The sequence below is a fragment of the Aulonocara sp. 'chitande type north' Nkhata Bay genome, linkage group LG7, assembly GCF_057382095.1.
Source record: "Aulonocara sp. 'chitande type north' Nkhata Bay isolate Kocher_YH1m ecotype deep benthic linkage group LG7, A_spYH_male_GT1.1, whole genome shotgun sequence".
Lineage (NCBI taxonomy): Eukaryota > Metazoa > Chordata > Actinopteri > Cichliformes > Cichlidae > Aulonocara > Aulonocara sp. 'chitande type north' Nkhata Bay.
The window spans coordinates 70,007,022-70,021,790 of record NC_141350.1 but is presented as its reverse complement, the minus strand read 5'-3'; the positions used below and the strand labels follow the sequence as shown (position 1 = coordinate 70,021,790).

At 46.1% G+C, this 14,769-nt stretch overlaps 1 protein-coding gene across 4 annotated transcripts in view; it reads left to right on the top strand.

Moving 5' to 3' along the window:
- Positions 1 to 14,769, top strand: part of lamb4 (laminin, beta 4) — a 71,995-nt gene that overhangs the window by 38,026 nt on the left and 19,200 nt on the right. For all 4 annotated transcript variants that reach the window (XM_086302305.1, XM_086302307.1, XM_086302306.1 and 1 more), the window contains exons 18-23: positions 4,602 to 4,713; positions 4,926 to 5,106; positions 5,197 to 5,340; positions 5,434 to 5,665; positions 6,140 to 6,297; positions 6,451 to 6,675. In XM_086302305.1, the coding sequence (XP_086158431.1) occupies positions 4,602 to 4,713; positions 4,926 to 5,106; positions 5,197 to 5,340; positions 5,434 to 5,665; positions 6,140 to 6,297; positions 6,451 to 6,675 (1,052 nt within the window). The remainder of the gene's footprint in view (positions 1 to 4,601; positions 4,714 to 4,925; positions 5,107 to 5,196; positions 5,341 to 5,433; positions 5,666 to 6,139; positions 6,298 to 6,450; positions 6,676 to 14,769) is intronic.

Sequence of the window (14,769 nt, the reverse complement as noted above, 5' to 3'; positions counted from 1 at the left end):
CAGTGAGCTTGATTTGAAGTGGGTTTAATAAACACATTGCAATATGGAGAGAGCATCCCAGTGAAACACCAGGACCATCTCTGAATTGTGGCCACCGCCCTTACATCATATATACAGAGACACAGACAAAGAACATTCACAAACTCTTACATGTTGGCCCCTCTCACGTGGAGCAATACCTCCTCCCTCAGAGAGAATTATGACCTTGTTTTCTGCTTTGGCGTCACCTAAGGATTTACATCCCTGATAGGCAGGACTCCCACTATCTGTTTAACGGCCTCACTGTGTTTACGTTCCACATGCATGTAAACTATGGACAGGAGTGCTCTTACTATAGTAAAGTGAGAAAGTGATTGTCATGTTTCGGCTGTGTGGCAGGCAGGAGAGGACCCAAACGCAAACTCACGGGGACAGAACTTGAACTCAAAAGCACAGCTTTAATTGCTGGAAAAATAGAACACAGGCAATACAAAACTAAACTGGGAAAGCTAATCATAAAGTATACCAGGAAACACGGAGAGCATCACACACAGCATGAGGGAATTTACGACACTGACAAAGAGAAACACAGGGCTTAAATACACAGAGGGATAACGAGGGAATGAGACACAGTAGGAGAGCACAGCTGGGAGTAATCAGGCTGGACGAGACGAGCAAAGCAGGACACATTCACATAAGACACGGACCATCAAAGTAAAACAGGAAGTATCATACAGAGACGCAAGCTTGGCACAGTGGAGAAAGCAACTAAGAAACAGAGACATAAACCATAAGGCAGAGGACTCTAAGAACCGAGGGACAGAGGGGAACTCAAACATGCCGACACAGACTTACACAGAACAGAGGGGACACAGAGAAACATGAAGGGCAAGGGATCGAAACTAGAAACCATAGAATAACTCACACAAGTACAATATTACAAACATCACAAGGAACTAAAAATGCTGGGTCAAGGGACCCAGGACCGTGACAGTACCCCCCCCCCCCCCCCTTAAGGGCTGGCACCAGACAGAGCCTTCAGTAGAAACAGGAACGGGTGCAGGCACCTGCCAGACACTAGCCACTCCCACCCGAGGAGTAGGTACGGGTGCGGAGACGGGCTGTATCCTGGCTGACCTCACCCTGGGGACCGGCATGGGTGCAGGGGTGGACTGGTTCACAGCCCCCCTCACCCCGGAAGCCGGGACAGGCACCGGCAACGGCCGGGCAACTGCCCTTCCCACCCGAGGAGCTGGTACGGGTGCAGAAATGGACAGAGCCTCAGCCGGCCTGGAAACCAGTGCAGGGACCAACTGGGCCTCAGCCTCCCCCAGGGTACGGGTGCAGAGGTAAGCTGGGCCCGAGCTGCCCCGGGAGGAGGAACATGAGCAGGAAAAGGAGCAGGCTCAGAAAAAACAGTCTCAGAATCGGCAGGCTCAGGGTCAACATGTATTGGGTCGACAAAAATAGACCTAGCAAAAATGAATCCGCCATCCTTCCCACCACGTCTCACAATCTTAGTATTAACAGGCTTCGAAGTCCTTGGGTTAACAGTTCTAGAGTGAGCTGACTCGGGGATGACTGAACCAGACCTGACAAAACCTGAACAGACGGGATCTGAACTGAGTGTGTTAGACCTGGTAGAAGTGTTCACAGTTTTTCCTTTAACTGCATGTGCAGACTTAGGTGAGCGGGTATTGTCTGTAATCTCTCCCTGCTCAGAGGGAGCAAAGCAAAATAACTGTTCCCAGTCCATGTCATCATCCATAAGGGAAGTTCCCCACGGATCAGAGGTGAGCTTATTACTGTTAATGTCAGACGGGACGTGAGAATAAGAGTCATTGTCACTCACCACCGTGAGTTGCTCAGCAATCTCCAGTTTATGGCGGCGGGTGCGCCGCTTCCTTTGAACCGAGGAAGCTGGCGGAGCGAGCGACTGAGCCTCTGGTGCACAGAACAGTGACACCGAGGCTGGAGTGTGAGCGCCTGAAGCCACACGGAGGACTCCCACCTGAAGCGGGCGAGGCTTGGATGCAGGCAACGCAACAGGCGGGGACTTTCGGCAGCTCTTGGGACCTCCGAGAGCTAGCCGAGTCCCGTGGAAAATGCGCTCGTAGTCGGGGGCACGCCACGGCTTCCAACGGAGCTCTTCCTCCAGTTGGGCGAAGGCTGCCTCCCGACGCTCATAGAGCTCGCGGTCTGCTGAGTCCATTGTACGGTCAGGTCGTCCTGTCACAGTCTGGCTAGGGCAGACTGTAAGTGTTGCAAAAGAGGACTCAAACGCAGACCAAAAACGTGGCGTGGATTAACAAAAACAAGCCGTTTATTGAGGCTAGCAACGAGGGTACAAACAAGAGGGCATAGGTGAACACTAAACACTAACCTAAACTGGGTGAACTAAAACTAAACATGAAAAACCTTAAGCATAGTGAACTGACAGAGATACCTGGAGATGAGACATGGATGAGCAGACGACATGACAAAGAATGACTGAAAGCACATGGACTAAATAGACACAGGAGGATAATGAGGAAAGTGGCAACACATGGGGAAACAGCTGACACATGAACATAACGACGTCACAGTGGAAGAGTAAAACTGAACATGATGAACCCAGAAACACCAGACCTCTTCACAATAAAACAGGAAACATAATGAGAGGCACACATGACAACATAAGACAACAGACATGAAACACACGAAGGGCAAGGGAGACTTCACAGGGGTTGAAAACACAAGGGGGAGCTAATAAGCAAACGAACATAGGAAACCTAATAAGCTTAAACATACGCTATAAACATCAAAAGAACTAGAACTCAAAACACTGGGTCATAAGACCCGGGATCGTGACACACGGACCATCAAAGTAAAACAGGAAGTATCATACAGAGACGCAAGCTTGGCACAGTGGAGAAAGCAACTGTCATGATTCGGCTGTGTGGCAGGCAGGAGAAGGACCCAAACGCAAACTCACGGAGACGAAACGTAAACTCAAAAACACAGCTTTAATGCTGGCATAAAGTGAAACACAAAAAACAGTACTGAACTTAAACTGGGGAGACTAAAGCACGGGGAAAAATCACACAGCTATGAGGGAGACTACGACACTGACAAAGAGAAACACAGGGCTTAAATACACAGAGGGATAACGAGGGAATGAGACACAGAAGGAGGGCACAGCTGGGAGAAATCAGGACTGGACGAGACAGAGACGCAAAACTAGAAACACTCACATGAGGCATGGACCTTCAAAGTAAAACAGGAAGTATCACACAGAGACACGAACTAGACACAGTGGAGACAGCAACTAAGAAACAGAGACAAACCATAAGGCAGAGGTCTAAGAACCAAAATACACAGAGGGAAATACTCAGCTTTGAACACAAGAGACTAGACTAGAGGGAGTAACAAAAGACCAACCATGAGAACATAATGCACAATGCAGGGTGACAGAAAACAAGAAACTCAAACATGCAAAGACACACCATAAACAGAACAGAGGGGGCACAGAGAGACATGAAGGGCAGGGGAGACTTAACATGGGTTGAAACACAAGGGGGAACTAATAAGCAAATCAACATAGGAGGCCTAATGAGCTAAACATACTATAAACATCAAAATGAACTAAAACTCAAAACACTGGGTCCTAAGACCCAGGATCGTGACAGCAACTAAGAAACAGAGACATAAACCATAAGGCAGAGGACTCTAAGAACCGAGGGACAGAGGGGAACTCAAACATGCCGACACAGACTACACAGAACAGAGGGAGGGGACACAGAGAAACATGAAGGGCAAGGGATCGAAACTAGAAACCATAGAATAACTCACACAAGTACAATATTACAAACATCACAAGGAACTAAAAACGCTGGGTCAGGGGACCCAGGACCGTGACAGTGATATTACTATAAATAATGTGATATGATTAAATATGTGATTAATACATGAGAAAAGAAATCTGCCACAACACTATTCAGATGTGAAATTAAGCAGGTTCTTTGAAACTAGCAAATTGTACAGGATATTGCAAAGAAAGGCGTCTGGACTTCTTTAAGTTACTTGAAGACGTTTCACCTCTCATCCGTCTTCAAGTAACTTAAAGAAGTCCAGATGCCTTTCTTTGCAAGCTCCTTTGACTACGATGACCTGGATGACTGAGAACCTTCACAGACATACAGGATATTGTACAGTGTCTGTGTGAGTTGTTAATAGAGGCCATGATCAGGTGGCCTGTGGGTGACATCAAGTTTGTGGCTGAGGCAGCAGGCTCTGTGTGCATATCAGTGACAGGGCGTAGCTGCATGTGTGTGATGATTTAATAAACTTTGCAGCACTTTGTTGTCAGTCCTAGTGCAGCTTGTGAACCATACCAGGATGTACTGAGAGAGGACTCTCAACAGAACATCTATAAAACGACAGCAGACAGCCAGCAGCTACAGCTAACGCACATGAGCCAAATGTTGTGCCTTTGTACTCCTGGTTCCACGTACAGAGACATTCTTACACATTTGTACTTATGTGAGCTCCAAGGTTCTCTGAAGCCTTAATAGTGTACTTGTGTCAGAGATTGTGTCTCAGTAGCAGCAGTTTTTGTTTGTTTTTTCTTTTTGTTTTTCCAGACGAGGTATTCTGGACTCTTTGCTCTGTCTAAATGCTGGAGGTCAATATTTTGTGGATATCACCTTTTATAAACAGCCCAGATCTGATAGTTCACACATCCTAATTGACTCGGTAAGGAGGTCTTCATCTATTCAGATAAAGTGATTGACATATTCCCTGAAATCCTCCTACTAACAGTAACTGTCCAATCATAGCTGAGGAGATAAATAAATTTGGGAAGATTGCATGGTTTCAATTTTCAATTTTTCTCTTCAAAATTAAATGATGGGATGTGTCTACATGAGGTGATTTCTACATGTTTAATCATGCCCCCCTTTTTTCAGATTAGTCTTTTTAATAGAATTGGGTCAGTCCAAAATTTCTGCTCCCAGAGCGACCTCGACACTTTTCACCAGTTTCACTGTACTGGATTGGCTGTCAAGCCTGGCCCTCAGGAGTCGCTACCTGAAGTCTGCGAGGGACTCATCGTGAGCCTTTCAGCACAAATCCACAATGGAGCTGTCCGTAAGTAGTTGGACTGAGATGATCCAGGACTGAGACAATGGAAAAGATGAGTGTTTCATATGTTTATATCTGCGTTTTACCTGTGGTCAGTTTGCAGGTGTAATGTTATTGGCTCTACTGGACCATCCTGCAGTAAACTGGGTGGGTTTTGTGACTGTAAGGCCAATGTGATTGGTCGTTGCTGCGATGCCTGTGCCCCAATGACGTTTGGCTTTGGACCTGAAGGCTGCAAACGTAAGAAACCCAAACCAGAGGGGAAACACTGCCTTTCGTTTTCTCTCTGAGCGTCTGACAGTTGATTCACAATGAATTCTCACCTTTTTGTAGGATGTAATTGTGACCCCCATGGCTCTGTGTCAGAGCTGTGCGATCAGGTCAGTGGTCAGTGTGCATGCCGTTCAGAGATTACGGGTCAGCGCTGCAAACGCTGTCAGATGGGATTCTGGGGATTCCCTTCATGTCGATCGTGTGAATGTAATGGGCTATCAGAGGTGTGTGATGGATTTACCGGAGACTGTCTGAACTGCAGGGAGCACACTACTGGACCCAGCTGTGAAAGGTTAGTCACTGACAAACAATGGACTGTGAGGTCAGGTCCTTAATCATTAATATGCAAAATTATCATGATCAATGGCCATGAGTACCATTCACAGAGAGTTCGGGAATGGCTGCAATCACAGCATTGTAAGATGGTGACAGATGTACCCTTAGGCCCTCTCCTCGACTCAGAGATGTAGTACATACTATACTCCATAATGATGAAGAACAGAGAGAATTAGACAAAGGGCTGGGTTTTCAGTTTTCAGCTATGCAGCTTTTATCTGCAAGTAGATGCAATTTCAAAAAAGGAACCTTTGTTTGCTGTAACTCAGCTGGGTTTTTTTCAGCTGAAAATTTCCCTCTGAAAATGTCTTTGCTACGTCTCTGAGTAAATTTATATAAATTAGATTTACTCAGGAAATAAGTGTGCCAGTACTTACTGCTGAGGGTCGGTACCTGTTCAGGTAATCATGATAAACCTATTTTGATGCAGGTGTGTTGAGGGTTACTATGGTGACCCAATCTCCAGACAGGCCTGTCAGCCATGTTTGTGTCCAGATGTTCTGAGCAGTGGACGATTCTTCGCCACTTCCTGTCAGCATGACCCACAGTCCCTCAGGCTCATCTGTAAGTGCCAGGAGGGGCACACAGGTAAGAGCCAGTATGTTTGCATTACTTACTTTTACCTTCTTTACATAAAAGAGGCAACCAGACAGACAGACAGCAGCGATGCTAAGAGTCAGTGTTTATCAGCAGATTTTTGGAAAGACACATAAAATATATCACTCTCCATTTCCCTTTTAGGTGTAAGCTGTGACAGCTGCAGCCCTGGTTTCTATGGTGATCTGACATTGCCAGGTGCAGTCTGTAAAGAGTGTCCCTGCAACAACAACATCGACCCTGATGATCCCAACTCATGTAACAGCACAACAGGAGAGTGTCTACACTGCCTTCACAACACAATTGGCCTGCACTGCCAACACTGCAAACCTGGCTACCATGGCAACGCCTTAACCCAGGACTGCAAAGGTGACAACAAAACATAGAAACTTCATCTATCATCCTTTCATCCGCTTACATGTATGCAAAACCTCATCGGGGCACCAAGTATTCCTGTGTCCTCTAATGTGTCCCTTTTTTGGTGGAACCCACAGTCTTCACCCAGCTGGACACCCAACCCACTAAACCTCCACTGAGAGGCAACTTAAACATGTCTTGATCAGGTGCCTGAGCTACCTTAACTTTCAGTGTAAAGGAGCGCTGGTTCTTGAGTGTCTGTAAGGCTGAGTGAATTGAAAACTTTAAATTCAATCTTGACTAGGGATTCGAATTGATAAGAATTTAGCAGTTTCAGTTCTATTATTGATATCACTTATCAATTCAATTCCTTCCCTTATCAGTTCTCACTGGCTCCACTTTGAGAGTCACCACCATCAATAATCAGCATATCAAAGAAATTACACTCATGCACATTCACTGCATGCTGCGGGTCACATGTTTGTGCATGTTGGAGGTGCTTCCCTCTGTTGTGATCAGTGTTGGTGTCGTCACTCAACAAAGTAATTATTACACATATTACACAGAGCAATTTTCTTCAAAGTATTGCAGTATGTTACTTAATTACACCCAGAAGAAAGACATTCGTTGGTCTACTTGTTACGTTACTTTCATGTTACTCTGTAAAAATATCTGAAATGCACTGCTTCATAATCACCATTTAATAATATGAACCTGAGGCCACAGCCCCACACACTAAAACAGATCTCTACCCTAATAGAATAGAGTAGAATCCTTTTTTTTTTCTATACACATGTACAATCTCCTACTCAGTGCAGACATTTGGGAAAATAAAAGCCCAGTTCTGCACCACTATAAACATACAAATGGTATTAAAAAAAAATATATACTATTGGAAAAATAATATGTTGGATCTAAGTTTCTCTGGTCCCCTCCCCAATCAGACCAGGAGTGACATGTTTAGCCGCATGTTCTCCTTAAATTGCTGGCTGTCTGAGTGGTGTCCCAGAAACGATGTGGGCTTCATAGATAATTGGCAAACCTTCTGGAGGAAACCTGGTCTTGTTAGGAGAGACGGCATCCATCCCACTTTAGATGGAGCAGCTCTCATTTCTAGAATTATGGACAAATTTATTAAACCCCCCAAAATATGACTATCCAGAGTTGGGACCAGGAAGCAGAGTTGCAGTCTTACACGCCTCTCTGCAGCTTCTCTCCTCCTGCTACCCCCCCAAAAACCCATCTCCATAGAGACTGTGTCAGCTCCCAAACAGACAAAAAACAAACTAAAAACCAGCAACAAACAACTTAAACATAAACAATCACAAAGAAAGAACAATACAGTATCCACATCTGAACCAAAGAGTAAAACAGTGAAATGTGGATTATTAAATATTAGGTCTCTCTCCTCCAAGTCTCTGTTAGTACATGACTTAATAATTGATCAACAAATCGATTTACTCTGCCTTACAGAAACCTGGTTGCAGCAGGATGATTATGTTAGTTTAAATGAATCAACACCCCCGAGTCATTCTAACTACCAGAAATCTCGAAGCACAGGCCGAGGGGGAGGTGTGGCAGCAATTTTTCACACCAGCCTATTAATTAATGAAAGACCAAGACAGACTTTTAATTCATTTGAAAGCCTGATGCTTATCCTTGTCCACATCAGATGTAAAAAGGCCAGTCTTGTTCGTTATCATCTATCGTCTACCTGATTTCTCAGACTTTTTATCTGATTTAGTGCTCAGCTCAGATAAAATAATTAATCAAATCAAAATTAAATCACTTTTATTGTCACATCACATGTACTGGTACAGCTCTCTGAAGAGCTTTGCAGTTGTAAGCGGTGCTGTTGCCGTACCAGGTGGTGATGCATCCAGTGAGGATGCTCTCAATGGCACAGCAGTAGATGGTCCTGAGGATGCGGGGGCTCGTGCCGAATCTTTTCAGTCTCCTGAGAAAGAAGAGACGCTGCTGGACCTTCTTCACTGTTTTGTACTGACCATGTGAGATCCTCTGCCAGGTGTACACCTTGGAAGCGGAAGCTGCTCACTCTCGCCACAGTTGATGGTGGTGGGGGTGTGTGCTTCTCTGCACCTCTGGAAGTCCACTATCAACTCCTTTGTCTTTGCGACGTTGAGGGTGAAATGGTTGTCTCGACACCAGTGGGTCAGGGCACTGGTTAGCGCACCTTTGGTGATAAGACCCACCACTGTAGTGTCATCCGCAAACTTCACAATGATGCTGGAGTTGCTAGTGGCCGTGCAGTCATAGATGTAGAGTGAGTACAGGAGAGGGCTCAGTACACACCCCTGTGGAGCACCTGAGTTCATTATGATGGGGGATGAGGTGAAGCTGCCAATCTGACCACTTGGCGTCTCAGACAGGAAGTGAAGGATACAGCAGCAGAGGGAGCTGTTCAATCCTAGATCCTGCTGTTTCCTGTCCAGCTTCGAGGGAACGATGGTATTGAATGCTGAGCTGTAATCTACAAACAGCATTCTCACATACGTGTCTCTCTTCTCCAGGTGTGACAGGGCAGTATGTAGTGTGAGGGCTATGGCATCATCAATGGACCTGTTGTGGCAGTATCTGAATTGTAGAGGGTCCAGTCAGTTGGATAGTGCAGAGCAGATGAAGTCCCTGAACAGCCTCTCGAAACATTTGCTCATGATGATGATGCAACTGGTGTCTTGGTGCAAAATCAACAATCTTGTTCTCAGTACTTCAAAAACCAAAGAACTTATAATTGACTTTAGAAAGAAAAAGACAGAGTTTTCACCCCTAACTATAAAGGGAGACTGTGTGGAGACGGTGACGGACTTTCGTTTTTTGGGAGTCCACATGGAGGAGAACTTGTCCTGGAGTATAAATACCTCTGAGCTACTGAAGAAGGTCCAAAACAGAACTGTACTTCCTGAGAATTCTCAGGAAGAATAATATCACACAGAAACTGATGGTGTCCTTCTATAGCACTACCATTGAGAGTGTAACCCTGACTCGACCCAAAAGATAACTGGTTGCCCTCTCCCTATGGTGAAGGATTTACATTTCAATTCAATTCAGTGATGTGGGTCAGGGCTACCGGTTGCCAGTTGTTCAGTGATGAGATGGTGGAGGATTTGGGCACAGAATGATGGTGGCCATTTTGAAGCAGGCTGGGACTACAGACAGAGTCCAAACAGGCACAGTTTTGGTGAGCGGCCACGTGGCCAACAGCTGAGCCAAAACAGTTCTGCTGGGCGGCTGTGTGGCCAGCAGCTGAGGCGAATGAGCAGGTCCGGAGGCCGACCACGTGGAAGGCATTGGTGGCAGCTGAGCAGGTCCGGAGGCCGGCCACGTGGAAGGCATTGGTGGCAGCTGAGCAGGTCCGGAGGCCGGCCACGCGGAAGGCAGTAGTGGCAGCTGAGTAGGTCCGGAGGCCGGCCACGTGGAAGGCAGTGGTGGCAGCTGAGCAGGTCTGGAGGCCGGCCACATGGAAGGCAGTGGTGGCAGCTGAGCAGGTCTGGAGGCCGGCCACGTGGAAGGCAGTAGTGGCAGCTGAGCAGGTCTGGAGGCCGGCCACATGGAAGGCAGTGGTGGCAGCTGAGCAGGTCTGGAGGCCGGCCACATGGAAGGCAGTGGTGGCAGCTGAGCAGGTCTGGAGGCCGGCCACGTGGAAGGCAGTGGTGGCAGCTGAGCAGGTCTGGAGGCCGGCCACGTGGAAGGCAGTGGCGGCAGCTGAGTAGGTCAGGAGGCCGGACACGTGGAAGGCAGTAGTGGCAGCTGAGCAGGTCCGGAGGCCGGCCACATGGAAGGCAGTGGCGGCAGTTGAGCAGGTCCAGAGGCCGGCCACACCGGTGACAAGGTCCAGTCAGCGGCCTGGAAGGTGGTCGCTGATGCCAAATCCAACGTGTATGAGGAGGCTGCGGCGGAGCAGCAGCTGCAGACGACACCGTGGGAGCCGGCGGAGGAGCAGTTGCAGGCAATAGCGTGGGAGCCTCTGGCTGGAGGCAGGCAGGGCCAGCGGGTGCAGAAACCTGGGCTAGTAAATCTGGTGCTTGAGCCGGAAACAGATCAGCTAGCCTGACCAGGGATAGTGCTAGTGCGTGAAAGGCTGGATCAGGAGGTGGATGAAGTGGTAGACTGACAGGTGGAGAGGCTAGCTCTTCCGAGCCTCTAGGGAGGTCAGACTGGGTTCTAGCTGCCCTCAGCCTGGGCGCTGGGACAGGCACGGGAGGTGGTTGGACATCAGTCACACCCACCCGAGGAACATGAACAGGTGCAGGAGCGGACTGGGTCACAGCTGCCCTCAGCCTGGGCCCTGGCACAGGTGTGGGTGTTGGCTAACTGATAGAGGTGGAAATAATGACAGGGTGAGTGATACTGGCAGGTTTAGGTGCATGAATATTTTTAAGAGTGGCCTGGGCTGATGAAACCGGAACAGGCTGACAGGTAGGTGAAGAAGCCGGCTTAGATAAAACAGTCTTAGAATAAGCAGACCTAGGGTTTGCGTACCCAGGAATCGTGACAACAGATTTATCCAATATTATTCTGGCCCTTCTGCCACCACTATTCACAGTCTTTAACTGAACAGTCTTTGGGGGTGTTGAAGTGCTGTTATTGTCTTAAATAAATACCAGCTCAGAGGGAGCAGAGCAGAAAACAACTTCCCAATCCACATCCTCATCCAGGAGGGAAACTCACCATGAATCAGAGATAAGTCTATTATTTGTTTTAAGTGAGGAAACGGATGACGAGTGTGGAAAACAGTCACTGGAACTCACCACCGGGAGTTCCTCAAAATAGTCCATTTTATGGTGGCGTTTGCGCCGCTTTCTCCGGGAAGAGGAAGCGGGCAGGGTAAACAGCTGAGCCTCTGGCACGGGAGCCTCCATTGAGCGGAGGTGGGAGACGGAGCCGCTGTGCCGTGGCGAGGCGGAGAGTCTGGTGAGTGAAGCAGCCGACTTGCCCGTCGGCTGCCTCCCTCGAGGAGCAGAGCAGTGAGGGAGTGAGCAGCTGAAGCTTGGCCAGTGACACCCACTCTCCGCGGTGAATGCTTCGATGCAGGAGAGGCAGCAGGCGGAAGAACACGGCGTCCCCGAGGCCTGCCCAGAGCCAGACGAGTCCCTGCAAAGACGTGCTCTCTCTCCACGAAGAGCCGCTGTTTTCCCCTAATCTCCTCCGTCCAGTGAAGGAGCGCTGCCTCCTGCCGCTCGAAAAGTTCAGAGTCCGCTGGGTCCACAAGGCGGGGTCGTGTCATTCTGTCAGTGGTTGCAGTGTGGGTGAAGAAAGGAGGACCCAAACGCTGGACTCACAGGTAGGTGAGAACATCTTATACATACGTACAGTTTACAAGACACTGCAGAGGGTCGTGAAAACTGCCCAGCGCATCGCCGGAGCACCACTTCCTGCCATAAAAGACATCTACAGGAAGCGGTGTCTGAAAAGGGCTAGGAAAATCATCAAAGACCCCAGTCACCCATCACATGGACTCTTCACCCTCCTGCCCTCTGGGAGGCGCCACAGGAGCCTCCGGACTAAGACCACCAGGTACCGGAACAGCTTCTTCCCCACAGCTGTCAGACTCCTGAACTCTGCCTCCTGACATCTGACCCACGTTAAACTCATGGACTGAACATACACACACCCACAATGGACAACTGTACCCTCAAACACAATAATAACATGGACTGAACCACCACTCACAACCACTAGCACTTTATATAGCCTCTGTAGAAACTATCTACACCCTCACTTATCTTAACTGCACTACTGTATAGCTCTGTGTAAATAATCATTCTGTACATTCAATAATCTTTAATCCTACAACTGTTTACAACTTGCATAGTTCCCATTTCTGTATAGCTGTATATCTCAGATTCTGTAAAGTTATTTATTTCATATTCTGTATAGTTTTTCATATTTATATCCTGTTCATATCCTGTACATAGCTTGTACTCACTACAGCCTGTACATACTTATAGTTATAGAATATTCACAACATACTTCATACCGTGTACATTATAACATACCATAATAGACCCATTTCTGTAATATACTTACATATCTATACTATTGCTAATATATATTGTAATATATCTATATCACTAACTACAACAAGTGAAGTCTTAATTTAGGTTTTTTGTTATTCCAAATAAATATATCAAAGATACTGTTTAACTTATCAAAGAATTCTTTTGGAAAAGGCAGAGGAAGTGACTGGAACAGATATAAACATTTTGGTAATATGTTCATTTTTATAATGTTTCTATGGCCATTCACTGATATGGCCATTGTCATTCATTTATTTAGAGATTCCTCCACTTCACTAATCAAGGGTCATAGTTTGTTGCTACAATGGTGTCAATGTCTGGGGTGATTTTAACTCCAAGATACACAAATCCTTTTTGCATTAATAAGCGAGGTTTGTATAATAGGATTTAGCCTTTCATCCTTGTTCAGAAATAGGATGGAGGATTTTGAATCATTATAGCCAGAAATAACTCCATTAGTTGCATTAATTTTGGTATACTAATGGAGAGCCTAGTCAAAAAAATCTATCAGGTCATCAGCATAAAGGGCCAATCTATGCTCTTGATCTCCTAACTGGAAAACAAATATGTCAGTTCTCATTCTAACATCATCGCCAGCTAAGAAAAATAGCATTGGAGATAACGGGCACCCCTGGCGTGTGGAACGCTCCAATGTGATAGGGTTAGAAACTTGTTATCTGTTAAAACATTAGCTTTGGGATTTGTATACAAACGTTTAACCCATTTGAGAAAAGTGTTTCCAAATCTATATTTTGGAAGAACATTAAATAAATATGACTCCTGTATTCTGTCAAAGGCCTGACGAGCATCAAGTGATAATAATGCTGTATCTTTAGCATCAAATTTCTCATGAATTATAATCAAAATCCTTCTTATGTTGTGAAACCCTTGACATTTTAGTACAAAGCCATTTTGATCATCATGAACTAAATGTGCGATACAGGAGTCTAATCGTCTTGCTAAAACTTTACAAAGTATTTTAGTGTCAACCACCATTAGTCTAAATGATGAACTCTCTGCAGGGGCTTACCAGGTTTCAGTAGCAAAGTAATCATTACCTGTTCCAGAGTAGGTGGGAGAGTTTCATTTACGCTTCTTCAGGGTAAAAAGAGGAAATGTTAATTTTTCTTGGAAATTTTTACAAAATTCGACCAGAAAGCCATCTGGCCCAGGTGCCTTACCACTGTTAATGCTTTGATAGCCTGTGATATCTCTTCAATAGACGTCCGTCTAACTCCTGCTTTGTGTTTTCCATTAGTGTCTGGAACTGATTTTGATCTAAGAATACGTCCTGTTCTTCTGAGGCATAAGCACATTCTGATTTATACAAATTTTCATACAATTCTCTAAAGCTGTCATTAATTTCCAATGGATCTACTGTTACATACCCTGAAGAGGTCTTTATACTATTAATTGCTCCTTCACTCTGCATTTTCTTAATTCTCCATGCCAAAAGTCTACCTGCTTTCTCTCCTTGGTCATAATAAGATTGCTTCAGCCACATTAGACTTTTTGCTGCAGGGATTATTGTATTGTTTTAGGGTCTACCTTACAATGTAAACGCCTTGAGGCGACTGTTGTTGTGAATTGGCGCTATATAAATAAAATTGAATTGAATTGAAATATGGAGACCAGCACAAAGAGACTTCAAAGCAGTCGTCATGGTGATCCCACTGTAGAAGCATGAACAGGTAGAGGCTGCAGCCTGATTGCAGCAAGTTTTTTACTTGTTGTTCAGGCTCTGGCTGCTGGGCTGAGGTCTGCATTTACTCAGCTTTAGCATCACTCTGGTTTCTTGGCTAGCTTAGCATTAGCATGCCATCTGTGAAGGTGCTTGCAAAGAGCTGAAGTTGTGTTAGCAGAATAATGCAGCTGTTTCTGTTCTGGAGCAGTCTCCACTTTACCATAAAATATCCATATTCATGCTGTAGGCTGTGCCACTATTTTCCTTCTCCTGCACACAAACTGAAATTAGCTGATTGTCCAAGTGCAAGCAGAACCGATAAGTGTGATCGATAGGCAAAGCATTTTTCCCCTTTTTCTTAAGGACATGACTTCATGATATCAG